The sequence below is a fragment of the Molothrus ater genome, chromosome 12 (assembly GCF_012460135.2).
Source record: "Molothrus ater isolate BHLD 08-10-18 breed brown headed cowbird chromosome 12, BPBGC_Mater_1.1, whole genome shotgun sequence".
NCBI lineage: Eukaryota > Metazoa > Chordata > Aves > Passeriformes > Icteridae > Molothrus > Molothrus ater.
In genome coordinates this window covers 4,867,010-4,894,647 of record NC_050489.2, presented here as the reverse complement: position 1 = coordinate 4,894,647, position 27,638 = coordinate 4,867,010, and the positions used below count along the sequence as shown (strand labels likewise).

The 27,638-nt window shown below is 50.9% G+C and overlaps 2 protein-coding genes across 2 annotated transcripts in view; both read left to right on the top strand.

Moving 5' to 3' along the window:
• The first annotated feature begins 220 nt into the window (after positions 1-220).
• On the top strand, positions 221-18,204 carry LOC118691396 (hydrocephalus-inducing protein homolog). The gene is made up of 19 exons (XM_036390562.2): positions 221-285; positions 852-995; positions 2,332-2,433; positions 2,961-3,277; positions 4,081-4,243; positions 4,727-4,828; positions 5,526-5,735; positions 6,575-6,703; positions 9,370-9,547; positions 10,014-10,204; positions 10,932-11,065; positions 12,019-12,155; positions 12,802-12,923; positions 13,011-13,202; positions 13,568-13,720; positions 14,784-15,023; positions 15,281-15,491; positions 16,053-16,194; positions 17,452-18,204. The coding sequence occupies exons 1-19, from the start codon at positions 253-255 to the stop codon at positions 18,191-18,193; spliced, it is 3,642 nt and encodes a 1,213-aa protein (XP_036246455.2). The 5' UTR covers positions 221-252; the 3' UTR covers positions 18,194-18,204.
• A 2,671-nt stretch (positions 18,205-20,875) lies between these two features.
• The window catches only part of LOC118691397 (hydrocephalus-inducing protein-like), a 27,745-nt gene continuing 20,982 nt past the window's right edge, over positions 20,876-27,638 (top strand). Inside the window, exons 1-7 of the mRNA XM_054516183.1 lie at positions 20,876-20,989; positions 21,242-21,361; positions 21,494-21,628; positions 21,819-22,018; positions 23,781-23,905; positions 24,476-24,677; positions 25,087-25,270. Coding sequence (XP_054372158.1) covers positions 20,891-20,989; positions 21,242-21,361; positions 21,494-21,628; positions 21,819-22,018; positions 23,781-23,905; positions 24,476-24,677; positions 25,087-25,270 — 1,065 coding nt within the window. The 5' untranslated portion in view covers positions 20,876-20,890. The remainder of the gene's footprint in view (positions 20,990-21,241; positions 21,362-21,493; positions 21,629-21,818; positions 22,019-23,780; positions 23,906-24,475; positions 24,678-25,086; positions 25,271-27,638) is intronic.

Genomic DNA, 27,638 nt, shown 5'->3' with positions numbered 1-27,638 from the left:
CTTTTCCATCCTGCCTTCTATTCCAGCCTCGTGCCCTGTATTCATCAGTTCAAAGTAACAAACAAGGGCCGCCGTTACCATCAGCTCTTCTGGAGTGCGGAATGCTACAGCCCACCTGAGGAGGGGGGCCAGAGTGTCTCAACCCTCAGCAGCCCCAGGGCCAAGGATGATTCCCAGCGCCCCAAACGTTCCAAGCCTGCGTTTGGGGTGAAGTCACTGACGATTGGCCTGCAGCCAGGCCAGTCTGAGGACATGGTGCTGCGAGGCTTCTCCCGCATCCCACAGGTGAGATCCCCTCCTCTGGGCTTGTTCCACAGGCCCTTGACATTTGCCTGGGGAAATGAGCAGGGGCCTTCACAAAACTGATTTAAGGCTACTCGTTTCTGTGGCAGCACCAGTTGCTTTCCTTGCTGGCCACCATCAGACCAGCTGAGACTTTATTGTGATTCCACAGCTAGCAAAACCCAGTGCTGATCCCAAAGCAGGGGTGGATGGAAATATTGCTCTTTTGGGGCAAGCAGTGTTGCATGCTGAGTCAGCAAAGAAGGGCAGAGAAATAAGTTACACTTAGACTAGGAGTCCAAAAAGAAAGTGAACTAAACAAGTGCCAAGTGGTTTATCTGGGGTGAGCACGGAGTAAAACAAAAGCCATGTCAAGGGAGGGGGTTTCTCACAAGTGCCTTTTGTGGTTATTGGGGTGCAGTGTTACAGACAATTGAGCACAGGAAGAAAAGGGGGCAGGGACTGTAACTGTGGCAGGAATAGGGCCCGTGGTGGGTGCAGAGCCAATGCAGGGCATTTGCAGGGTGCCCTGCCACTACGCACTGGTGACAAGTGACTCTTGCTTGCAGGAGGTGCAGGATTATGTGTTCTGTGAAGCCATCATTGGGACATCCCCCAAGATGGAGAGGATAATAGAAACAATCATTACCTGTCAGTTCATTCACCCCTCTATAGAAGTATCAGCCAGACAATTCTCTTTCTATGTGGAGAAGGTAAGTCTGGATTGCATGCTGGCATTTTAACAGCATGGCTGAGGGGGGTGTGTGCTTGTGCTAAAGCCCCTCTTTACCCTTCCTGAGGCACTTTGTAAAGTGAGTGAAGATGCTTTTAGAGATGAGACTGGTATTTGACTTCCCCAAAGTAAAAGTGCAGTTCCAGCTGCAGTGCCAAGGAGATGGTGGCCACTCCAGAGAAATGCCAGTTTCTGTGCTCACTGTAAAGGGAGGCTTTTGAGGACCCTCCAAGGCACGGTGATGTCTGTACACTGATGCTGCAGGGAAGCTGGGAAAACTGGAGATTCCTGTGAATTCCTCAGGCTGACAAGGAAAAACCCAACATCTCCTGTGTCTCTTTGCCTTCTCTGCTGTTGGCATGGATGCTTGATGGTACAGCTATATGGATAGGCTCTGTGCATTTCCCTAAGCCTCCTCTGCTTCAAACGACCCCCAGGCATCCTGCAACTGCAGTGATGATAACACTGAGGCAGAGCAGGTGCCCTTTAGTCTCTGGATCCCAACTCCAGCATCATCTTTCTGCCTCCTGCAAGTTGTCTGAAAAAGAGAAGATGGTTAATGATTTGGTTTCTGTAGTTTCAGGCCTCTCCTCTGGTTCCCAGGCTTCCAGTGAAGTACAGAATCCCTGGAACAGGCAGTTCAGATGTAATTGAGAAGCTTTTCAGCTCTCCCTGATTCTGCCTGGGTTCTGCTCAATGCCACACACACAAACTGATTTATTGCATACTATGGCACAGCACCTGTTTGGTATCAGTACATGCAGAAGTCGTTTCCCAAAGTCTCTGGTTTCTCTAAACCATGCAGGAAGCCCAGCACAATGCTCAGACAGGAAGGAAGAGCCCAGGCTGATCAGAGCTTTGAGACCACAGACACCTTGTCCCTGTAGCAGGGGCTGCAGGACACGTGGTGCAGACAAAGTGCTTTTTGAGGCTGCTAGAGCCAGGAAGGTTGTGAGAAATGACTGTATGTGAGTGAAGATCCTCTAGTGCTGTTCTGCCCAATAGAGAGCCAAAAGTGGAGACAAATGGCCTGGATTCACTTTTTGCTTTAGATCTTGGTCAAGCAGCCACCTCCTCTCAGGGGCCTATTCCCTCATCTGTACTTGGGAGTTTTCCCTGTCCTCCAGAGGATGCTGTGGTTTCTAAACATGAAAAGCATCTGCTGTCAAGAGAAACCTCCTGGAAGGGTAGAAACAAATAGAAAGGGTAAACAGAAATGTATGCACTCGTGAGGCTGAAAAATGTGAGCTGCAGCAGAAGCAGAAGGAGGTCTGTTTCTAGTTGAGGCTGTTTTTCCTTGTCTCCTGTTTCCATAGAAACCCAGTGATGTCCTGACACTGCAGTACCAGCCTTTGTCTTTAAAAAACACCTGCCTGCTGCCACTGGACCTCATGCTGCACTTGGAGCAGCCATTCCTGGTCTGTGATAAGGAGCAGCAGCCCCTCCCAGGTGGCCAGGTGAGCAGCCCTGGCCTCCTCCAGTGGGGTCTGAAGAGGAGGGATGTGGTGGTGCCTTTCTGTTGGGAGCTCCTTGAGTCAAGAAGTTTATTCTGTAGCATCAGCAGTGGGCTGGCCTGAGCTGCATCAGCAAAGCTGCTGAAGGAATCAAAATCTTATCTGAATTGAGTAGATCCATCCTGGCTTTAAGGCACAGGGAGAGGGGAGCAGGCAGCTGGGTCTGGGCAAGCCATGCAGGGAAGGTGTCTCCTGGAAAGCCATGCCAGCTCTCCAGCAGCCACCCCCTTGTACTGGGGCTGAGCACAGAAACGGGAGCCTGAGGGATCCTGGACTGGCCTGTGGTGCCTGCAGCCAGACCCCTGCTGTAGAGAGATGAACCATGAACTGAGAAGCCCGTGCTGGGGTCACTTGGAGCATTTACTGTTTCATGCTGTCAGACCTTGGGACATCATCCCACAGGTGATTAATTACTGCTCATCTCCTTGCAGCCTGTGAGAGTGGATGTAGGGGAGACCTGTCATCTCTACATCGTGTTTGACCCAGCTTATGAACTGGATTTTAAGAGCTGGAGAAAAGAGAAGGTTCTGAAGATAGACATGGTCAGGGGCCATCCTTTTGTGGAGCATATCACCCTTGAGGGAGAAGTTCACTTCCCAAATCTCCAAATGCAGCCCAGCTCCGTGGAGTTTGGCTTCATCAGGCCTGACACGAAAAAAGTGCGTTCCCTGGAGATGACCAACTGCAGCCCACTGCCCGTCCAGTACCGCTGGTCATTCCGTTCCGACAGCAAGGTGACCAGGTTTAGGTATGTGCACCTTTGCCCTCCCCTTGAAGCTCTTCTTGCTGTGTCCTGTTTGTACTTGGCCAAGAGCAAAGCTGTTTGCCTGGCATCTGACAAATGGCACTGAGCAGCTGTGCTCAGGCTGGATGCTCAGGGAATAGGTTTTCCACCACTTTGGTGCTGCACAGCCCCCACAGTGGTTTCCCCTGGGAAGGAAAGCTGGGGTGAAAGCTGCTTTCTCAGACCTCTGTGGCCTGAGGCCATGTCCACCTTGATGAAGGGCTCCTAGTCCTTGTAGTCCTGTAATTAAAAGGTAACTTTTGTAGTTACAATAAGAACTATGTCAGTGGGGTTTTTTTTTAGAAAGGAATGAGGCACTCGAACCAGATAGCAGCCACAGGACAGCTAAATCTTTCAGAGAAAAGAATTTATTGCTCTCTTATCAGAAGAAATGAACTTCTTCCCGCCTCAAAGGCACTGTTAGGATTAGAAGGAAGAAGTTGATGAAGACCAGACAGAATCCTGTGTTTGAATGGAATTTATGCATCATGTATGAAGTGTATGAATATGCAACGGGCTATTGTTCTTAAGGGTTAATCCTTTGTTAGTGGGGGTCCTTTTTCAGGCTCGTGCTGCCCAGAAAAAGGTACCCGGACGTCCGTAACTCTTTGTATTTGTTGTCCCATTTGTTGTCCTAATTCAAATTGTCCAAATTATTTTTACTCTAATTATATTACTATTTTTATAACCATTTTATTACTATTAAACTTTTAAAATTTTGAAAACAAGTGATTGGCATTTTTCACAATAGTTATCTTATTTTCCAGAGATGAGCTTTGCCCACCTAAATTCAAACCCCAACCACCAAAAGGGAAGAAGACCAGTTTGGAGTCCCCAGCATCTCGATGGAGACACTTCAAGATGAGACAGGAGCAGGCAGCCAGAATGCTGAAAGAAGTGGATGATTTTACCCAGTCTTTAAGAGACAAGGTAGATTTTCTTGTACATCTACTGCTTGTGTTTCCTCCCCAGCCTGCCACCACCAAGTCATGCTCATGCTGACCTCCCTTTTTGCTGCCCTGCTGTCCGGTGCCCTGACAGTGGGCTGGGCAGCAGGGCCAGTGGCTGGACGTGGGCTGTGTGGGAGGGAGAAATAGGAGAGTTTTCCTTGGAGAAGCTCACTCAGATCCTACAGACCTGTGTTGAGTGTGGGATTTTTTGCCCTCACAATGAAAGATGAAGCTTTTATCTGCATCATCATGGTAAGGCCTCCAGCTTCCTTCCCAGAGCAAGCTGGGATGAGTCCTGATCTCCATGGAGCCTCTTCCCAAGGCAGCCAGACTCCCTGTTTGCAGGGCTCTGCTTTCACCCAGAGCTGCTATTGCACTGCTGGCCCTGGAGCTGTCTTACAAACGGAGACTTTGCAAAGTGGCTGTCTCTTCCTCCCAGCATAGAAAATGGCTTCTTTTTCAGGTGCAATCAAATCAACTTCCTGAATACCCTCGCCTCCAAGTAGGGTTTGAGGGATTCAGCATCTCCGTGGACAAACCGCAGACTTCCCTCAAAGCAGAGGAGGTAAGAGGGAATCTGTCTCACTTGCACATTGTCAGTGTAGCAAGCAGGGCTGGAGCTCCCAGTGCCACTGGTGGCCCTCAGCATTGGCCACAGAGGGGCCTCCCATCCCTGCAGGCCCATCACAAAGTGCTGCTGAAGCAACTGGTAGTTGGAGAGGCCATGCAGGACATGTTGTATGGCTGCCCAAGGACACTTTGCAGCACCTATGGAGGGCACTGCTCCCCCTGGAACTCCTCAGGTGGTCCATAGGAAACTTTTGCAGGAGCTTTTGCTGTAGCACCTTGAGAAAGCAGCATTTAAATCAGAGAGAGGGGAAGAGCCTCAGGAGTCAGATGAGCTGGGCTGGAGTCCTGCGCTCAGCTCCGAGAGCTCTCACTCTGAGCCTCCTCCTTTTCTAAAAGCAGTAAGAAATGCTTTTTAAAGGCAAGTTGTGCATCAGAGAGAATTTCTACTGCCAGGAGACATCCCAGTTCACTTTCACGTAATGTACTAATTAATGCATGGATCTGTGAGTGTGGGAGAAGATTTTCCCCATGGTCCCTGCACTGGTCAGTGGCATGGATGCAGGATGAGGTGAGGGTGATTCTGGCAGTGTTTGGGGAGTAGGCCCCTCCAGGTACAGCTGCACTTTGCTCCAAGATGCTCTTTGCATCCATTGCCGTGCTCAACAGCTCAATCTCTCCTGTCTTCCATCCAGGCTTTCAGTATCCTGCCAATGTCAGGTGTGCTGCAGCCAGGTGAGAGCCAGCAGGTCTCCTTCACCTACTCTGGCCACCTCAACACCATCTCCGATGTCACGGCGCTGTGCCACGTGGAGGGAGGCCCCACCTACGAGGTGCTGGTGACCGGGGAGATCTCACGTGTCCGCTACTCCGTGAGGCCCCAGGAGATCAACTGTGGCTCACAGGTACCACACACATCCCTGGCACAGCTCCTTGCCTTGGCACCACGGCCAGCAGGTTCCTGCCCACCTCGCTCCAGGGCTCCCTTCCCTTCCCAGCCCCTTTGTTGGCTCTGGGGCTTGGAAGCCCAACCTTTGAGGGACACATCTGGCATCCAAGCTGCTCTAAAATGGCCATCTCCAACCCTCTCCACAATGCTGGGAATGCCTCTTTTTCAGGGTACCTAACACTGCCTCCTGGGGCAGGCAGGGTCCCAGTGAGGGTGCTCTGAGGGGTGTGTCCCTGAGACATCTCTCTGCTGATCCACACCTAAAGCCTGACCTCCAAGGAGATGCTCTTGTCTAAAGCTCTTGCTTAATCCACACAATAATCAAGGGAAGAAGTTGGGCTTCCAGGCACTACAGTTGGAGAGACTGTCCCAGAATAATCCCCAGTTCACTCTTTTCCAGTCAAAAGCCCACAGATATTTCCAGCTGCTGGCCCTGTCTGTGTTGCCCCAGGTGACTCCCTTGTTGCATCTATGTTGCTTGCCAATACTTGCATGCAGGTGCCTTTTCTCCTGGAATGCCTCAGTGCTGTCTCTGTTTCTCCTGGCTGTTGGTGACCCCCTGTTCATTTATTGCTGGCCCTCACATGGTTGTTACCACAGCTCTGTGTGCTGCCAGAGCTCCCTGGTGCTGTGCAGGTGCCCTGGGCCTGGGGGTTCCCCAGGTTCCCAAGTGCCCCTATCTCCTCCCTGGTCCCTGCTCCCATGATGCGTCTGCTTTCAAGCCCAGGAGGGAGGAAGGAGATTCCCAGCAGCAGGCCTGGTCTGTAACTTCCCTCTCCTGTGCCTTCTCTCCAGATGTTTAATGAAGTTCATCACAGCGATGTCACCCTGGTGAACAGTGGCAAGATTGAATTCAAGTGGGTGCTAAAGCCTAGCCCTGCAGACAAGTGTCTGCCTGGTGTGTTTCTGGTCAACCCCACCACTGTAAGTAGCACAAGTGACTGAGCCCAGCCCTGTGTCAGGTGGCCCAGGAGAGTATTAAAGAGAAAAAAAGGGGGGGAGGTGGGGAAGGGGGAAAAAAGTCAGAGGGGAAAACCCCAAACCCAGCCATGAGAGAGACAGGGCTGTAAGCAATTTCTGCTGGGGCCAGAGAAGGTCAAACAAGTGCTCTCCTGACAGACTCCCCCACGGCCTTGGCTGGTGGGTGGCTCTGCTGTCAGAGGCAGACACCGGCGGGAGGCACAGGAGCGTGGTTCACTGTCCTGTCCTGCTGTAAGGGGAGCAGAGGAGAATTCTTTTTGATAGATTTCTCAGAGGAAAATAAGGCACAAACCCAGCAAGTAGTGTATCTGAAAACTGTTTGTTGATAAAGAAATGGCATGGTCCCGACCAGAGGGGGGACAGAAAAGAGAGAAAATGAGAAACAGAGAGAGTAACACAGGACAGGGACAGAGCGTCACCGCGAGAGCCCTGAGGCGCTGTGTCGGCTCCTGCTCGGCAGATGGAGCAAGTGCTGCCAACCGGGAGGGGCTCCATGGGCCGGCAGCGGGGCCGGGCTGGATCGGCCGGCAGCGGGGCCGGGCTGGATCGGCCGGCAGCGGGGCCGGGCTCCATGGGCCGGCAGCGGGGCCGGGCTCCATGGGCCGGCAGCGGGGCCGGGCTCCATGGGCCGGCAGCGGGGCCGGGCTGGATCGGCCGGCAGCGGGGCCGGGCTGGATCGGCCGGCAGCGGGGCCGGGCTCCATGGGCCGGCAGCGGGGCCGGGCTGGATCGGCCGGCAGCGGGGCCGGGCTCCATCGGCCGGCAGCGGGGCCGGGCTCCATCGGCCGGCAGCGGGGCCGGGCTCCATCGGCCGGCAGCGGGGTCCCGCGGGCTGCGGCCGGGCCGGGCTCAGCAGCCGCGGTTTGTCCCGGTCGGGGCACGGCGGCTGCTCCCTCGGCGGAACAGCGGAGCGCTGGGTTGCCGTGGCGAGCGGGGAAGCGGCGACAGCAGCCTAGACAGACAGGGAAGAAGTGGTTCTGTAGGGAGCCGGACCCTCCGGCTGCTCCCAGCCCAACAAAATAACAAAAGTGGCAGGGAAAAACTGTCTGTGTTAACTGCTATTATATGCTGAGATTTCTCCCATAACTCAGCCCGTTTAGGACTTTTTTGCTCAGACAGGCAAAATTTTCCTGGGCTTTGGGGTCTGTCCGCCTCCATTGGGGAAATCTCTTGCAGCCCCCTAGACACAGAGCCTGTCTGCATTTTCTCCTAACAACCTCCTTTACACATGGGATGTGTTAAGGCTCCCAGCACGTCTACAGCCTCTATAGTAACTTTTCACCCCACGTTAGAAAGTGGATTTATAACGTATGTTGAGGCATAAGTAAAAATTTAATTGATTGCTCACAGTCACTCAGGGGACCCCGATGGCTGAGATCTCAGGCTGTGCTGGCACTGGAGCGTTTCTGAGGGTCACCTTACCCAGGCTGTGTGGTCACATATCCCTTAGTAGGCTTGCTGCTCCCTGCCTCCTCCAGCTTTGTTGCTGTGCAGCGGCTTTGTGGGGCAGTGAGGGGGCCAGGGAGCAGTGGGGCTGGAAGAGCTGGAGAGAAACTAGCAGCATCCCACCGCTGTCCAAGCTTCTCAGTCCTGCCGGATGTCTTTGAGCCAAAGCAGCGCTCCTGCCTTTGTCCCTCCCTGCGGTGGGAAGAGGAAGCCAACTGGCTTCCCCATTTCTTCATGCCTGTCTCCTACAAGGGACGAGAGGAGCTGCTGGCCCTGCTCAGTGCAGGGATTTCCCTTCCACAGCGGCAGCAGAAGCGCCTTTTGTTGATGAGGCAGGCTCTTGCTGTCAGAGGGCAAACCCCATCAGCAGCAGAGCTGTGCTCCCATCGGACTGTGCTCACATCAGGCTGTGCTGGGGCTGCAGCCTTGTGAGCCCTGGGGAGAACACACTGCACCCCAGGGTCAGAGGCTCGACCTTTTGGTCACAAGGAAGGTAGAAGGTGTGAGTAACAAAGCCTGCTCCTCAGTTAAAATTTAAAGAAAATTTAATAAGAGACAACAGGGGACCAATAAAGTAGAAGTAGTAGTAGTCAATAGTAGAAGTAGTCAATAAAGTAGAAGTAAAAGCGCTGGGTGTTTGACTTGGGTACTTAGCCACAACCAGAGGCACACACCAGACAACACAGCAACAGCCCTTGTATACTCTGGGTATTGCATCAGCCTAATGCATATTTACAAATGGTTATACATTCTCAAACATTTTAACATAGTTCCACCTCTGTCCTGCCTTTTTGGAGTATGTGCAGTTGTCCTAGTCCAGGTCATTTGTTACTTTTTTACACATTCAACAGGTTTCCATTCCTTCATTGGTTAAATGTTAATATTGCAACAACTCTTCACCAACATTGGTATCACAACATAACATTCTCATTAAAAGAACCCTAAACTTTAGCAAAACTTCTTTTACAGAAGTCATCGTTATAAAACACATAGTATCTACTCTAACAATTGTGAAAGCCAATACTGTAATATATTTATCATGAAGGTGATGTGGTCTGATGGTTTCTTCTAGATGAGAACCTGTCTCCTCAGCCTGTCTGTCCCCTGAGCCATCCCCCATCAAACACTCTGATGCATTCCCTCCCTCTTCTCCCATCCCTGCAGGGTTCCCTTGCACCTGGCAAGAAGCGAGTGCTGAAATTCTCTTACATGCCAGGATTACCAGGAGCCTTCAGCAGGACTTACCAGCTTAAAGTGGGTGACCTGCAACCAGAAAATATCTGCCTGAAAGGAGAAGCATCCTTTCCCATGATCAGTCTGGACCTGCCCTGGAGCATCAGAGGTGGGCACTGCCTGTCTGCCCTCAGGAAAGGCCCCTCTGGTTTTGTTCCCTACCATAGGCCCTGAGGGCAGCTCATGCCAACCTCCACCGAGCCTGGAGGGTTGCAGGACTCCCAGACCAAGTCAAGCCCCCTGGTTGCTTCATGAGTCTTGAGCAGAGGATGCCATGTGGACTTTGTCCCAGGAGCCAACCTGCAGAGCCTGCCATCCTCATCCCTGAAGGACGATGGCTAGAGTGAAAGGCTTGGGAAAGCTGTAAGAGAGGCTGGCAGGGCTTCTGGCAGGGTTGGATCTGTGTGACATTGCAGGGGATGAGATTCAGAGAGGAACAGCAGCATCCACTTTCCATAGATGGCTTGAGGGATTTCTTTCTGGTAGAAACCAATGTTGGGAGGCAGGGACTTCCCAGCTTCAATGGGACTGGCACTTTGCTCACACTTCTCTTTGTGGATGTTTTCTTTCTTCAGGAAATGAAAAATATGAGAAGACACTGAAACGGCTCATAAAACGCCAGCAAATATATGATCCCAGCTATAAATCAGTTGTTCTGAAGAAGCCTCAGAGCCCAAAGATTGAGACCTTGAAGTCTCAGACCTTGAAGACTCAGAACCCAAAGACTCAGGACCTGCAGCCCAGCGTGCTTGCCTCTGGCACTGTAGTAAGAACAGCTGCAGCCCCGTTTGGCACAGGCCACCCTCTCCATGTCACCTGAGCCCCTTGCAGCCCACAGCAGCTTCCTGGTGCCCTGATGACCCTTGGGACCTCCCTGCCCACTGACAACCTTGTGTCACCTCAGCATTGCCCCTAGGGCTGCCCCGCTGGTCATGTCTCTTCTGGGGCTGCAGCAGCTTCCTGGCTACCCCAGGGAGAGATCCTGAAGGCCATGCTCCAGGGATGGAGTTGATGGTGCTTTGAGGGAGATGCAGGTCATTGCTGGGGAGTTCATTGTTCCCAACCCAAGCCCTGCCAGATTTACAGCCCTTACCAGCAGCTGCCTGATTGTGCCCTGGGGCTGTGCTGGAGGTGCTCATCTCCAAGAGGCACCAGCTTGGTCCCAGTTCCCTTTCAAGACAGCTGCTGTCCAAGCTGCCTTGGTACAGGCTGGGGGAAGGCAAGTATCTGGAGCTCTGGAAGGTTCCTGGCTTGTCTGTCTGCCTGGCCAGATCAGCTTTGCTGACAGTGTCTGGGCAGGCAAAGATGCTGGAGTTACTTCCCTGGAGATGAGGTCCTGGCTAAGAGAGCAGGAGGTGTCACAGGCACTGAGCAGCCAGCCAGGAGGACCCCACACCCCCTCCCAGCAAGAGTGGGGTGGGATCCTTTCTCAGGTGCAAGCTGGGCTTTGGGAAGGACCTTTGCTAACCAGCCACTGTCTTCCCTTTCTTCAGTCAGACACTCAGCTGCAGATAAAGATGATGGGGATGCTGATGGAGAAGGCTGCTCTGGAGCTGCAGCAAAAGCTCACATCCCATCCCCTGAAGAGCAGGTTCCCTGACAAGGAGCTGTGCCAGAGTCTTGCCAAGTGAGTAGGGGCTCCCATCCCCATCTCCAGGTGCCCCTTGGGAACACCCAGCCATGTCCCCTTCTCCTGAGAGCTCCCTGTTTCTGCAGAGCTGGGAACAGCCTGGACTTCAGAAAGGGTCTGGTCCTGGTGGCTGTGACACGCTGCCTGTGAGCAGTGGAGTGTCCTCCCTTCCCCAGCACCACGCTGAGCTTTGGACTGCTCAGCTCCCCACAGCTGTGGGGTTCTGTCCCTAGAGCTGGGGGACCCAGTGCAGACCTTCAGGCCCTTCCAGACAGCATAGATTCTGTCCCTGCTGCCTAGCTCTGAAGGAGACAACTCCCAGCTGAAGTCTTGCTTCCAACTAACAGCTGTGCAGCTGTGACACTGAACAAAAGGAGAAGGGAGCTGCACATGTCAGCAAACCCTTTAAAACCCAACATCAGATGGTTTGAATCCTGGTGGGGTGGCAGGGCAGGTGACATGGCCTGTCCCTTTGCACCATCATGATGCAGCACAAGCACGGGAGGCTTCAATTCAGGAAGAAGATGCTCTGCAGAGCAGCTCATGTGGTCTGGTTGTAGAGCAATGAAGATTTCCTGTGCAGGCAAACCTTATTCCTAGACCCCAAAGCAATTTCAGGCTCAGGCTGTACACCAGGCTAGGCAGTTCCACTGAGAGCAGTGGAGGCCCAGTGGACTCACCTAGACTGGCTTTTCATGGCAGACGAGCTGTGGCCAGTGTCCATTTTAAACTAATTTTATTTTCAGGTACCATTAGTAGCTGATCAAACCTAGGGCCTGCACTCCTCCTGACTTCCCAAAGTCATTGCCAGGTGGTCAGGCTATGGGTTTCATGGGCTTGAGCTGAGTTTTTACAGCAGTGAATAAAGAAATAGCCACTTTATTTGTATCCTCCATCCACTCGGATGTGTAGCCAGGCTGTGGTTTAAGGAGTGTCCTTATTCCTTGCAGAGTTGAGCTGCCACAGTATGTCCTGGACATGGGCCCTGTCCTTAGGGGTTACACTGAGACATGCTCTCTGAAGATCACCAACCCTGGGCAGATCCATGTGTCCTTCAAGGTCGATGTATCTGTCCTGCGGGACACAGGTAAGCAGTGCTGGGGACACTTCCTGTGGCCTTGAAGGAGGTGTCTCAGACAGATTAGCTTAAGCCCCTGAACCTGGGGAGGTTTTTTTTCTTCTCAGTGCCCTTGCTGGGAGCTTTAGAGGCAGAGCTCTCCTGGCCAGCCATGCCCAGGGACCTGGCCTGCCTGCGACTGCCCCAACGCTTCAGTGCAGGGGCCAATGGACTCATCACCCTGGTCACCTGTCAGCATCTTCCCCCCTTGGCTCCCACGAGCAGCAAGTTTCTTTGGGCACTCTGTGGGCTTGTTTTGTCAACCAGTGGGGTCTGCTGTGTTTTGGAAGTGCTTTGTTTGGAGTTCACACTGTCACAGCACTTGTATTCAGTCTTTATTGAGGAAGCAGCCTGTGAGATCCTCTGGTGGATCAAAAGAGGTTTCCAAAAGAGGCCTTGAGGCAAAGAGGCCTTGAGGCAAGGCTGCCCTTCCATCACACAGTGGCTCACTGTGTCTGAAGGGTGTTCAGGTGCACTCTTAAGTTTTGTCCAGGTCACAGCACAGCGTGGGGCTTTTGCCAGACCTCTCAACCAGGACACCTGTAAGGCCTTAACGTGCTTGTACACATTTTGTGTTTTGTGTCTATCTCAGCTGCTTTGTGTTCATCTGTTCAAGGTTTCAGTGTGGGCCTGGACCAGATGATTTGCCTGCCCCCCAACAACAGCGTGGACTTTGACGTGCGCTTTGAAAGTGCCCACAAGCCATATGGTGATGTGGAAGTGCTGCTGCCCATAAAGGTACCACAGCTCTTGGGGCAGGCAGCAGGCTGGGCACAGCAGCAGATGTCACCCACACCCTCTGCTGAATCCTCTGTCCTTCTCCAGGTGACAAAAGGCCCTATGTACAGCATCCGCATCCGTGCCACTGTGTCTGAAGTGTCACTCACCTTCACCAAGAACAGACTGCAGTTCTCTGACATCCCTGTTGGGCAGTGCCAGGTTGAGACCATCCGACTCTACAACCGGTTCCCAGAATCCTGCAAATGGTTCATTGCTTCCAACAAGCCTGCTCTGAAGGTAAAGCACAGGCAACATTGAACACGGAACTTGGTTGGGTTTTCTTTGTGACTCTTGCTCTTTCTGCTCCTGTGGCTGCCTGAGCACTTGGGTCTACAGTGTGTTTGAGGAAAGTTCTGAGGGTCTAGATCAAGGCTGGTTTGCCTCAACCTGTTCCATTAGCTGATGCTTTGCTTTGCTGCCATCTTCACCCATTCCTCTTCCTCCTCTGAGGACAGTAGTTCCCTATCTGCCTGCCCTGTCTCCAGGGCTTCCCTCCAGCTCTGGGCTTTGGGGCCACACTTGGTTTGGCTGTGGGTGCTCTCAGCTCCGTGTCAGTGTCTCAGAACACAAGGAGACCTCACATGATTGGTTTCTGTGCCCAGAATAGTCACCTCAAATTCATGACACCAGCCGTACGTCAGAAGGTGCAGGTTCTGGTGGATGAGCCCTGTCCCTTTGACGTGACGCCCTCCCAAGGAACCCTTGATCCAGGGAAGTGGCAGGATCTGCAAATCCAGTTTACACCCGAGGAGGAGGTGAGATTGGCGGGTGTCAGCCAGGAGGCTGTCAGGGCTGTCTGGAAATGAGGGCCTGGTGCAGAGAGTGTGGTAGGAGCTCTGCCTTCACAGGGAGCTTTCTGCAAGCCCCGTACTCTGCGTGGCTCAGTTCACCCCACAGAGCACTCATGTGAGATGTGCTTTGAAATGCCCACAGGGAGCTTGCACAGAGAGCACCAGGGCTCTGAGGCTGCCTCTTGGCACATGGAGGGGATGTGCCCAACTCCCCTCAGCCTCCCCCTTGCCTGGCTGTATTTGCAGCTGTGACACTCAGTGCAGAGCAGCTGCCCACTCACAGAGGATAATCCTGGAATGGCTCATCCTGCTGCAGGACTGACAGACCAAACAGCCACCACCCACCTTCCTGGGCACGGCAGGACGGTCACCTGTAGTGGGGTGCTGCCAGCAGTCCCTGGGGCTCTGGCCTGCCTGCACATTCCTGTGCAGCTGGGGATTCAGCTTAAAGGACAAAGCATTCCCAAAAGTGGTTTGCCTGTGGGGGTCTCGGAAACTGGCAGTGTGTACCAGCATGGCCACAAGTGCTTCTGTGCCACACACAGTCCCAGGGATCTTTTAATTGCTCAAGAAATGTAACCATCTTGTGTCTGGCTTGGACCAGAGCCAGACACTAAGCAGAGAAGATGACCCTTGTTTCTTGCCAGTGAGAGCTCATTTGCCTCTCTCCTGGAGCTGGTGTTTGCCTGATGCAGCAGTGCCAGGACTGTGTCTGGACACTGTAACCCTGAGCGCCCTTCCCACGAGCACTGCACTCCTGCATGACTTGGTGAAAATGTCTGACAGTCCATTGTACATACATCCATCTGATTCCCAAATACCCAGTTACAGTGCACACCAGCATTCATCCCAGTTATTTAGACCCAGACTACTACAGATGCTCTAGTCCCTAGCATAAGTAAATATCTGGTTTCCATTCACCTTGGAGGGACTGATAACACCCTGACCTTGGGGCAAGCATTGTTGTATTTGGGGTCCTGTCACCTGGGACTTCATGGATGAGTTTTCTGCACTTTCCTCTTTTCAGAGGTCTTACAAGAATGAGCTGGAGTTTATCATTTGTGGGAGCAGCAATCGCTTAAAGCTGCACCTCTCAGGACAAGGTCTGGAGCCACGGTTGGAGTTCAGACCCCCAGCACTAAAGATGGGAGGGATGCTGGTGGACAGCAATGGGGTGGAGGCCACAGTGGTGGTGAAGAACCCATGCAACTTCCCCACTGAGTCTCACTCACTGGATTTTGATGAGCAGTACCTTGAGGAGGAGAAGGTGAGAAGGCAGGTCTGGTCCCCATGGACACGCTGCCCAAGCTTCACAGCACTCCAGCATTCCCAGGCTTGTGCCAGGGAGATGGAGGCAATCCCCAGGGCAAAGCCAGCTCTGCTGACATGCTGTGGGAGGACCTAAACTAAATAGTTTGTGTTATTGGGAGGAAGGGAGGAGACAGAAAATGGGTTGATTGAGTCTGTGTGATGAAAGGCAAGAAAAGGAATCTTGCATATGGCTTCTCTTCCCTCCACACACAGATCCTGCGGATGGCAGTGGGGTCTGAGTACCAAAAGAGCTTTTTTATGCCTCCACGTGCCATGGGTGAGACACTGCCTCCAGAGGTGCTGCAGGACCACGAAGCACAGATGAGGCCAAAGGCTCAACAGGCAGAGCTCAAGCCCATGGCAGAAGCCAAGGCCAGGGCTGAGTCTGAGGCCAAGGCCAAGGCCATGGGCAAGGCAGCAGCAGGTCGGAAAAACAGTGAGGGTTTGGTGGTGTCTGTTTTGCCTGTGGTCCAGCCCATACACCCTGAACTCTCTGTCACCTTGCTCTCCAGGGAAAGCCCATTCTTTTAGCAGCTGCCTGTTCCCCAGCTTGGTGGAGGAGCTCTTGGCTGAAGGGCTGTGGCATCCTCTACCAACCCTGAGTGTAGCCAAAGCAATAGACTGGGGAAATAATCAGGATGTTTCCTTGTGTCCCTTAGCCACAAAGACTAGGGCTGGATGAATTCCTCAGCCAATAGGATCAGGTCTAATATCACTGGCTCTTTTATATTTGCACTTTCCTAGCAACAAAAGAACAATCTCATCTTGCTTTCACCGAGTCTCCTTTCCTGGGATCCGAGGGCATGGGGACTTTACTGCCCGGCCATAGCTTGGGGGATTGTCTGAATTCTGGGGAGGGATACAAGCTCCCCAATATCTCCTGGGATGATAGGCTGGGTCAGGAAAAGCTGTGAATCCTTGCAGCTGACCCAGAGCACCCAGGTCAGCTTGCAGTCACTCATGGTTTCTCCTCTTTGTGCTAAAGAACTGCAGCGAGAGAAAGCTCTGCAGAAGAAAGCAGAATGTATCTTACAAACGGATGAGGATGAGTATGATGCCCTCCCTAAGGAGAAGAAAGCAGAAGTGGATAAAATAATACTGGAAAGGAAGCTTATATGGAGGAAAAAGTGAGTAAGGCTTCCATGGGTTACTGCTGTTCCATGGGTTATTGTCCCTGGAGGGCTTCCCTGCTCCAAGGACTCTGAGCTCAGAGGTGCTGGATAGCAAAGGCCAGAAGCAGCACAGGGATGGCCATTCTGAGCTCCCTGGCTCCCAAGAGAGGAAGGACCTTCTTCTGTTGAGACAGAAGATCTTCTTCTCTATTGGAGTGCTGAGCCCTCCTGGCTTAGATGCTGCCTGCAGGGAGCTGGGCTCTGGGCTTGCCTTGGCACTGCCTCTAGAGGTGTCTTTAGGTCCATGGGGTTGAGTTGCACCTTCTTGATCATCTCCCTTCACCAAAACAGTGGGATTGTGGTATGGGCAGGTGTGGGGCACAGAGCAAACCTTGGTTTGGGTCCTGCTCCTGCCACAGCATTGCAAGTCCTTGCAATGCTGATCTGCCAGGCTTCTCCTTATGGTGGGACACCACCCACAGAAGCTCACGTCCTTTAGGCTCCCCTTCAGCTGCAGCAGTGGGCCAGCCCAGGAGAGAAGCTCAGCTCCAGCAAGGCAGCCCAGCTCAGGACACACAGGCAAAGTGTGGAGCTGAGAGTGGAGGCTGGTTAAAGCAAGTCTGTGTATCAGGACTTCCTTCAGCCCAGGCTGAAGTTGGTTTCATGGGGAGGAGACAGAGGAGGCTGTTTCAGATGGCTTTCATGGCAGAGAGCACCGGTTTGCTTGGTCACAGCTGGGTTCCTGCAGGAAATCTGGCTGACAAGAGCCTGTCTTGCAGGAGAGGAGTTCCTGCAGCCTTTGCTTTTGACTGATAGGATTATTCTCATTAAGGAGCAGGCTGTGCCCTGAGGGGTGCTGAATGAGCTGAGTGAGAATTGTAGGAGAGATAAGCAGGTGTCAGCAATCTGTGATCTGCTTTAAACTGGGAAATCAAGAGACAAAGAGCATTTTCAGGCATCAGCACAGAGAGCTGGTGGATCAGCCTTTGGCAGTGGGCTGGAGGTGTCTGGCTGTGCCTTAAGAGGGAGCTTGCACGGCCAGGACCTTATGATGGCAAGGTTCAGGTTTGGCTGGTCCTGGAGGTCCCCTTCCACCAATGGCCTCACTTGGGATGTTCCCAACCTCTGTGGGTTGAGAAAATTTCACGGAAATGGTCTCGTGGTTCTGCCTGGCCTCAGGGTCAAGGAATGAAGTGCAGGGCCGGCCAGGACTGCTGAGCCCAAGTTTCTGGTGGGGACTCTCAGCGATTTTTTCTGTTTTGTTTGCTGAAGGGAGCTGAAGCGGCTGGCTCAAAAGCGTGAGGAAGAGGCAAAAGCCTTAGAGGAGGAAGAGAGGCGGAAGGAGGAAGAAAGGCGGAAGGAGGAAGAGAAGCAGAAGAAGGACAAGAAGGGTGTCTCTGTGGGGAAGCAACCTCCAAAACCAGAGAAGGGGAAAACCAAACCCCCAGAGAAGAAGGAAACCAAGGCTCCAGAGAGGAAGGAAACCATGATCCCAAAGAAGAAAAACAAACCTCCAGAAAAGAAGGAAACCAAACCCCCAGAGAAGAAGGAGACGAAAATCCTAAAGAAGGAAACCAAACCCCCAGAGAAGAAAAACAAACCTCCAGAAAAGGAAACTAAATCCCCAGAGAGAAAGGAAACCAAAATCCCAGAGAAGGAAACCAAAGCTCCAAAGAAGGGGGAAGCAAAAGCCCCAGAGAAGGGGGAACCCAAAACCTCAAAGAAGGATGAAACCAAAGCCCCAGAGAAGGGGGGAACCAAAGCCCAAAAGAAGGGGAGAACCAAAGCCCCAAAGAAGGGAGAAACTGAAATCCCAGAGGACGCAGCTGAGATGGAGAACTTGATCCAGAGGTTTCAGATCTATGAGTCATTGCAGCAGAATTTCTCCTACTGGAACAGAGTTCAGGGTACTGTGCAGATACCTGTGATCCAAAAGGGAAACACGTTCCAGCATGCAGCTGGAAACAAAGGTCAGAAGACCAATAAGCCTCAGGAGAAGGTGAAGAAAAACTGAACAAAAATGTAGAGACCAAAGCAATCTTTAGTCATCTCAGCTGGAGAGCAAAGCAAAGTTACAGAGGGGACAGTCAGATGATGATGTTCCACAATGACTGGGTATCATCTGTGCTGATGGGGAGGTTACCCCTTCTTGGGACTCAGTTTTTTCAGGCAGGGAAAGATTATTCTTTATTCACTCAACTCAGTTTATACAGTTTCAGACCTCGCGTGCAACTTTAATTAGTTTAATAGATTTCTTTCTAATTATGCTATTGGTTAATAAAATAGATTTTACTTGTGCATCAAATCTCTCTATTGTATTGTTTACTTGTTCTCTTCACTGATTCTCATGGGACAAATCCCTTGTTGTTGCAGGTACATTTGTTTTTCACCCTCAGAACAGATTGTTAACGAACTCTCATTCTCAAAATAGCTTCACATGGGAACTTGTAACTGCTTATCTGCACTTAGAAGAGATGACAGGCCAGCTGTTAATATTGCAGAACAAGGCCTGATTTCATAAGGCCTTTCTTTTATCATTATTCTACCTGTCTATGACATCTCCCCCTTTTCATTCATTTAAAAAAGGCTCCTATGTTCTGATGTTGAAACAGCTCACTCTTGTGAGGGTATTATCTCATGAAGGTTTTCACTGGTTATCTGTTAGACAACTAAAAGGTGAATAAGCCATAAATGAAATAACAGCATGATGGTGTACTGGAGGGATTAAAGTTGTAAAAAGCATATTAGAATTCTAAGTAAATCAGTTATGAGAAAAACTCATGGGAACTGCAAATTCCATGGAAACAGAAATTCAGTATGACTTTTTAAAGTGCAGGGTTACTGAAAAATAAATATAATAATGTGCAATTTAGCATATTGCTGAACAACCCAACAGCTTTTTGTGACTGTATCTGGCATCATTTTATATGGCAAATTTGTTAGCATTCTTGTTAAAAATATCAGACCATGTTAAAATTTGATAGGTAATAAGGCGTTGCATTTACCACTTTTCAATCTCTCCAGTAACTGTAAAACTATATAAAACAATCAGAATTTAGTCGAAAACGAAATAAACTTAAAAAAACCCTATAGCAACACGTTTTCAAGGCGCACAAACACAGTAGGTAAGGCTCCTGCCTCCTATCAGACAGAAGTAATCAAGCAGCTCTGCGCCAGAGCAGGGGCCTGTGCCGCCCACAGGGCAGAGGGAAAGCACCACAAAAAGGGAAACTATGGGGAGAAGAGAGGACATTCAAACTGCAATGACATAACTACACATCAATAAAGCTTCTCTTAATATTCACACAATCGTCATCCCTTCACTGCGCGGGCCAATCCTCTCATTATCCACGGATCGCAGCAGGGCCCTGTGGCCGTGAATGCGGCCCGCTCTGGGCTCGCCTGGCTCGGCCGCCACAGCGCCCCCGGGGCCGCTGCGCCTCTGCTCCCCCAAAACACCCGCGGGGAAAAGAGCAGGGGAAAGGCAGCAACACAAAACAAACTCTAAAACCCGCACACAAAAAGATAAACACAGAAAAGGCACAAGCTGCATTTTATTTCATCTTCTGCCAACACAGTCACTGATCGAGAGTTGCATTTCCAAGGCAAAGATCTGCCTTTTGAGAAACTTCAAACACAGAAATATCTTTTTTACTAGATATGTATAAGGCCAGGCCTCATTGGAGGCACAGCTTTTCTCACAACTCTGCATCATCTTTAACTGCAAAAGAATTAAGCAGTATGGTCATGAGTCTGGCATCTCAGCCAGAAAGGCCAGGTATTAGAGGGAAGAAGTCAGCCTATAAAATCTGATTATTTTTCCTCTTCCATTGGTCTGTCAATAATGTTAATCAGAATGTATCTCTACATGTTAACATGAAGGTGTTTGTATTTACATAAGCAGTAATATATCTATAAAGACTTTTGAATTCTCTTCAAGGACAAGAAAATTTGAACCAATAATCCTTTCCTAATAGAGAGGTCCAGTTTAACTTTTCACTGAAGATGTTAAACCCAAGGGTAGTTCATGTAATGCTGTCCTTACATGTCGCTATCTTCATGCACAACAGCCCATCTTTATTCTTCACAGCTCACATTTATATGGTTTTCTAAAGGCAGTGTCTTTCATTTTAATTGGTTAGTAATTTACTGCAATTCGGTTCATTCGGTAGTTGCTAAAGTACATGTTAGTCAAAACCTTTCCTCCCTAACGAGGTTTACATTCTTGTCTCCTGGATAGAAACTGTGGAAGCTCTTGCTACAGCTTTTCTTGCTTGCTTCCCTTGGACTCAGCCAGCAGTGCTATCTCCTGCCTGTGAGTTTTGAGTGTTGTGCAGGGGTGGAGTTCAGGCAGTTCTGAGAGCTCCTCCCCACTCTCTGGAAAGGTCACTGCCTCAATCCAGTGAAATGTAAGAGGAAACAAATGCCCAAAGAGCAGAAATCCCCAAACATGTCCCATCAAACCACAGAGAGACTCATGGGACACAGCCATGTGGCTGGAGTATGTGTATTGCACTCTGTATCATTAATTTATTGGTGCTAAGTATTTCAGCAGGCAACTTCCAGTGTTTCCAGAACTGTCCTAGTGGTTGTGATCACAAATTATCATCAGTAATAAGTGAAGAAGAAAAGCCTTCATGAGCAAGGGCATTTCTGAGACTCTTGCTGGATTTTTGCCTTTCAGCTGACTCCCTCTGCGTTCCAGAAGGAGATGTCTCTGAGCACCAAGCAGAGGCTGGCCAGAGCTAAGAAGCTGAGGCTGCCTCAGGCTGTCCAGCCTCAAGACAAGCCTGGGACCTCCCATCACAAGGTAGCCTTTCCCTGCCCTTGCTGTTTGATGTGAGAATTGAGGAGGACGCCAAAAGAGCAGCTTGGCTTGAGCCTGCTCAGCCTGCTCCAGGAGCTTTTCATCAGCCCAGGGCAGAGGTGGAGGAGACACTGTTTGCGCAGTGTGGGCTGGGCAGATGTGCTCACCCAGAGTCTGTACTTCACTGGGGATCGGAGCAGAATCTTCCTCCCAGCAGCTGAACCTGTCTCTGCTCTCTCTGGCCTCTCCTTGCAGTTCTCAGCAGCTGACCCAGAGCAGAGCTCAATTCAGCCTTGCCCACCAGAGGTGGTGTTTCAGAACTACAGGCCCAGAGAGGTCTGTGAAGTGCTGCTGGTTCTGAGGAACAGGGACAAGGTGAGTGCTGGGACGTGGAGGTTTAACGCTGTGCTGAAGAGGAGAGCACAGAAGAGTGGTTAAGGATGGCACCAGGGCATGTCCACTTGTCTCCACAAGTGGAAAAACCATCATTCCATGTCTCTCCTGCAGGTTCCTCACTTGGTGAAGGTCACCATGAAGAGCTCACCTTATTTCCAGCTGGTGGGCCCCAATGACGCGTGCCGCAAGGTGCCACCGGGCCTCTACATGACTGTCCGCATCCTCTTCACCCCTGGGCAGAAAAAGGTCAGTCTGGAGGGCCCAAGAGGTTGGTGTCTGCAGTGGAAAGTGGACCTGCAAGGCTGGATTCAGGGCATCTGGCCTGGGTTTTGAGGACCTGTTCTGGTTTCAGAGGATCTAGAACTGGGAGATACTCTTTGCCTGTGCTTAAGATGGGGATAAAGGCTCTGTGCTGAGACAGTTTCTTTTCCCACAGGATTATTTCCACCAGCTCCTGTGCACCACTGAAAGGGAAGAGTTCATTGTGCCAATTCGGGCCATCGGTGCCCGAGCCATCCTGGACTTTCCTGACCAGCTGGACTTCTCCGAGTGTCCGGTCAAGCACAGCACCCAGAAGACTCTGCTGGTTCGCAATGTCGGTAACCGGACAGCTCATTACCAGCTGAGCACCCAGAGGTGAGGCAGCTCATCTGTCCCTGTGCAAAGGATATCACCTTTGGGTGAGAGCAGAGTTGGGAAAGAGCAGCAAAAGGAACCAGAGCATCAGAGCTGCTGCCCTGCAGCCCTGGCTGGAAGTGAGCAGGATGGATGGCATCTGCTCTTGTTTTCAGTGTTCTTAGCAGGATGCAGCCTTTGAGCTTTCTCTGTCCCAGATTTCCTGGAGGGTGCTGGAACACGTTGGTAGCTGGCTTGCTGAGCACAAGCAGTTTCTGAAATGCTTACTCACCACTGCCAGCCAAACAGACCCATTCTCTGGGAGGCCCCAGGCACGTGGCTCTCCAGTGGTCCCTGCATCAGATGCCTCATGTGAGCTGTGCTGTGGACAGCCTGTGCTGTTCCTGTCAGTCTCAGAAGACAATCACTGTTTCTGCTGTTGGCTGGAGAGGGTAATGCATTCTTGACACCATATCTGCAAGGAAACCAGTTCACTTGGCTGGTGGTGTGTTGAAAGTTATGTGATTCCAGAGGTCTTGGTGTAGGAGCTGAGCTCAGGAATGCAGCACAGACCTGCTGTCTAACCTCAGGCAACTGAGTGGCTTTGATTTTTTTTTCCCTGGCAAAACAGAGGTCAAAAGGCAAATTGACTTTTCTGCTGTGAAACGTGAGGGTCCGAGAGGAGCTTCCACCAAAGCCTGCCAAAGCTATTGGCAGCTCCAGTCCAGGCTCCTCAGATGCTGCTCAAACAGGCTGCTGCTTTTGACAGTGCAAATATGTAGGCAGGAACTTGTAAATCCATGCACGGTTTTCCTCTGGGATTTCCAGATCTTGTTTTGTCACCACCAAAATAAATACCCAATAAAGTCTGGTATCCTTTTACAACGTGCTTGCCAGCAGTTCTATTGAGTGCTACAGAGCATGTTGGATCCTGCTTGATAGGGATTTAAAGAGTTTCTGAACTTCAGGAATTAAATATTGAAGCAGATGGAATAGAGCCGGGGTGCAGTGACAGAGGGAAAGATGGAGCTTGTGAGCTGCTGACTCTGGACAGAATTTTTCAGCACAGAGATGGAGCTGCTGTAACCTAACAGACTGAATTTATTAGAATAGTTAATGCTGTTTGATGCCAGGTGTTACACCATCACTTAAAAGTAATGTATGTTAAGATTAGATGATATTTGGGTTTCTTCCTGCAATAAGTGTTAGTGGACACATGAGGCAATTCAATTAGCCATAATTTTCTGTCTTCCTTGGTGTGGGAGGCAGCTTTTAATGAGATCAATTCTCCCAAAATAAAATCATTTAATAATGGCAGTTAAGGCACCAGTGGACAAAAGAACGTTTGGCTGTAGCAGATAATGGTACCATGGGACTTGAAACAGATTGCAGCCTCCTTGCACACAGCATTTACCAAAAGTGCAGGTGAATGGTGCTTTGAGAGACTTGGTCATAAAATTGCCAGCTTTGCTCACTGCCCAGCTCTGTCAGTAAGGGGAGCTGATGCCTGATGAAGGTAAGCAAGATGCAAAGGACCCTCGAGCCTCATTGCAGAGAGCTGGATACAGAGTATGGGGGAGATGAGGTCATTTCATCCCACAGGATCTTGTGAGGGCTGGATCTCCTCACACTAGAGTCAGCAGCTGTTTCTGACCCTGTCTCTTCTGTCTTCTGCTGACTGTGGTTGGTTTGCTCTTTGCTTGCACAAGTGAGCAGAACTGGACTGCAAAAGGGTTAACATCCCCAAATCTCCACCAAGAGTCCTACTATCTCTGTGTTGCAGCCCTTTCTCTGTCATTCCGACCATGGGAGCTCTGGATGTTGGTGACGCTGTGCAGGTGGCAGTGGAATTTCAGCCACTGAAGACTGGTGACCATTCTGGGTCCCTTGTTGTGCACTACGACACAGGTGAGTGCTGGGCACCGCGCAGGGCACTCTGTGCATCCCTCAGAGCAGAGCCTGTTCTAAGCAGAAAGGCTGCTGTGGCCGTGGCTTTCAAGAGGGAGATGATGATAGTTTTCAGGGGGTTCATTTTCTAGTCATCTGGTTTGTAGTCATGTAGTTTGTCATCTTGATCCTTGTAGAGCTCCATGTAAATGCAATTTCTAGAGAGCATGTCAGGTATTTGTTGTTTGCATCTCACCTGGGAAAAGCTCACCTGCAGCCAGAACAGTGAGCTTGAAGTCTGAGCCCAGATGAATCCCAGGAGCTGGCTGGGAATAATGAAGCTTTGAAAGCTCTGGAATGAGGGAGCCTTTGGTAGGGGTTTGGTCTAGAGGGTGAAATGCTGGCAGGTTATCAGGACATTGTCATGCTGTGCACATGCAGCTCTCAGCTTGTGATACATGGACTGAGCCATGGAACTGCTTGTTCAGCTAAAATCTGTGACACTTTCTTCTGCTGCCTGTGGTTTGCTCTGTTCCTTGTGCTTCCATCAGCCAGTGAGGTGAGCAAAGACTGCCCTTTGCTTTGTTCCAGGTGAAGACACCCACACAAGCCTTCATGCAAGAGCTGTGGATGCCCACATCGGGCTGGACAGGAATACTGTGACCCTGGAGAAGACGTACATCAGCACGTCAAACAGCGCAACTGTGCTCATCCACAACCGCAGTGATATCACAGCCCGCTTCCAGTGGAAGGCTGTTGCTACTGAGGAACAGGAGGATCAGCTGAGGCTGAGGTAGGTTTGAAAGATCCATTTCAGTGCCGTGCCTTGCCCAAGGGTAGAACTAACATATGGCTTGGAGGTACTGGTGCTTTTGAATGGCTTTGGGTAAGTAAACCAGCCCATCACTACCTGCCTCCCCCAAGCACTTGTATGTCAGGAAAAGCTGCCTGAGGTGGCTGCTGGATTCTCCCTCAGCTGTGGCAGAGGCTTTGAGCCAGAAGGTTCTCTTGAGTGCTGCTGGCTTTGGAAACCTCTCCTGAGCTTGCAAGTGTGGAGTGAAGAAGTGATCCTCTGATCCATTTGGGACCCCATGGCTCAGGGTCAGCCCTTTGCTGGGGAGCTGCTCCTGCACTTCCACTTCTCTCTGCAAAGACATGGCTCATTAAACAACCTGCTGGGTTTGTCTTTCCTATGCCTGCAGGCGGTATCACGGGATATATCAGCAGCAAAGGCAGAAGTTGTATGGTTTTCTGAAGGAGCGTGAAGTGGACATCACTTGCCAAGAACGCCTTGCTCTTCTCAACCACACCTTCCAGAGTGAGGTAGCAAAGATCAGAGGGGATCCCATGCTGTTAGACAACGACATTTTCTCCCTTCAGCCGAAGGTAAATGATGGCAGAAGCCTCCCTTCCTGCTTCTCTTCTTCTTCTTCTTCCTCCTCATCCCTGAGTAGGGTCACTTGACTGATCCCTGCCTCAGCTGGCTTTGTGTGCCAAGAGAGAAGTCATGGGGATTCTGGTGAGGTCAGAGAGCTGGTTGCAAAAAGCATTTCTGCCCTGTGGGCTCCTGGCAGGCAGCAGGAGCCTGACTAAAGCTTCCAAACTCTGTTGTCAGCGTTGTTACGAGTGTTACTCACTCCTTGCTTGTCACTGATTCTCTAAATAACAGCTTACAGGACTGTGGTTGAAAACAAGAAATGTGATGTCTGAAGATAAATGTTTTAGTGTCTAGTGTCTATTATCAATGCAGTATAAAATAGAAGCAGGTCTAATATAATATAGCAGCTTTGGCCAGAAACCTGCAGGTTTACAGACTTTGGCACTGCAGAACACACAGGGACAAAGCAACAAAGCACCTGTGGAGCTGCGTGAGGATTTTACCTCTGGACATGAGTGGATCTCAGCTGGATCTGCAGCCAGAGCACCAGGAAAAATGCTGGGCATGCAAGGAGCTCAAGTGACACAGGAGGAGGGGGGCAGGAGCCTTTCAGCACTTGCTCCTTGCCAGATGCAAGGGAGCCCTGCAGGCTCGGCCTGATGCTCTTCCTCGACCTTCTGGATGCTTTCCCATCCATAATGGGATTTCAAAAACTCCAGAGGAGCAGCCTCTGTGAGGTGCACTCCCAAAGGCAAAGGTGTTCTAAAGTGAAAATCACTGCTCTAACTTGAGCCACTTTGCTGCTGAGGTTAACAAGAGGAGCATCCCCACCAGCACCCATTTTTGCAGCTCACGGCTCCCAACTCACTGCACACATGCCAGTTGTGCCAGGAATGGGATTTTCTAGCTGTGATCACATACTTGCCAGATTGTGCTATCATGGTAATTGATTTTGAGAGGATAGTGGATTTGTCTTTACAAAGAAGCTGTGGTGTGCTGCTGGTAGATAAAACCAGCACTGGGAGATAAAAGAAACAATGGGAAGGATTCCGCTGATTGATGAATGAAAAGAGATATTTGCTTTTACAAACAAACTTTAGGTTTGCTGAAAAATGAAACTGGACATTGAAAGATGAAAGAAACAATGGGCAAAAAAAAAACCCCTAAATTCCGTAAGAATAAAAAATAAAAAGGGAGGGTTATACCTTAGAGGGAAATCTTTGTATCAGGTGTATCAGAAGTCTGAACCTCTCAAGTACCTCAGCCAAGGGGAAAGAGAAAAGGGAAATGTGGTTGGAAATTGGGATAAAAAGGGAGGCTGCATCCTCCAAAAATTGGAGAGACCCCAGGGCAATGCCCCATGGCCTCTCCTCTATTCAAATAAAGAAAAAGGACTCCTCTGTCTCCTTTTTGGACATAAACCTCTGGTGTTTGTTGCAGCAGTGACTCTCAATTGTCAGCGTCCGGCTAGCTCCAGCACTGCCAGCAGCACGAGGGACTTCTCCCGAGAGCTGCCTTCGGGATAGCGCCTAAGGCAGTGCCGGCTTGCGGCTGCAGGCACACCTTGTGCAGGACGGAGTCCAGTAAAGGCTGCAACCAGCGGAAAGAAGAAGGTGGACTCCAACTGTGGCTTAATCCGGGCTTTAATGAACCCAGAGGGACCGACAGGAGAAGGCGGGGGGGGGGGGGGGGGGGGGGCTGAACAACAGGTTTTAAGGGATAGGGAGGTGCCAGGCCTTGGGCCAATGGGGGTGCAGTGGGGAGTGGGTCCCAAGGAATGACACGTGGGGCAACACCAACAGGAAACATTCTGGGAGGGGCCCCGGTTCCTCAGCCAACCATCGAACTCCCCTGCTGGAACATTCTAGCAGTAAGGGGGGGGAGTGAGAGTGATTGGCGGGCAACTGGGGAGGGATCAGAAGAAAAGATACAGGGGTTTCCAGGGAAACCAGGGCGGAGTTTAGGGGATACATTGTTGGCTGGGGTGGAGCCAGGAGACAGACAGCTCCAAAGGCGGGAAGGGAGAACTGGGGCAGAACCATTTCAGACAGAAGGGGATTGGAACAAATCAACCTAATAACTTAACAAAACACACTGCAACAGTTTGTGGATTAATTTTTTTTAACAACTCTTGACTCAAATTTGTCCTGCTCTATCTTCAGGTTTCAGTGAGTTTGGCATGGGGCATTCAGTCATTAACTGTTCAGAGGCTCTTGCTGTGCACTGTTGGTCTCTGACGATTCTTCAGGGGCTGTTTTGTAGGTTCTGAACCCCTCTCTGTTGTTCTGTACTTGGTAGGTTGTCCTTGTGAATCCTCACCTCCACTTTTCTGTCCTGGAGAAGGCTCCTGCCAGCAGCTGAGTGAGATTTGATAAC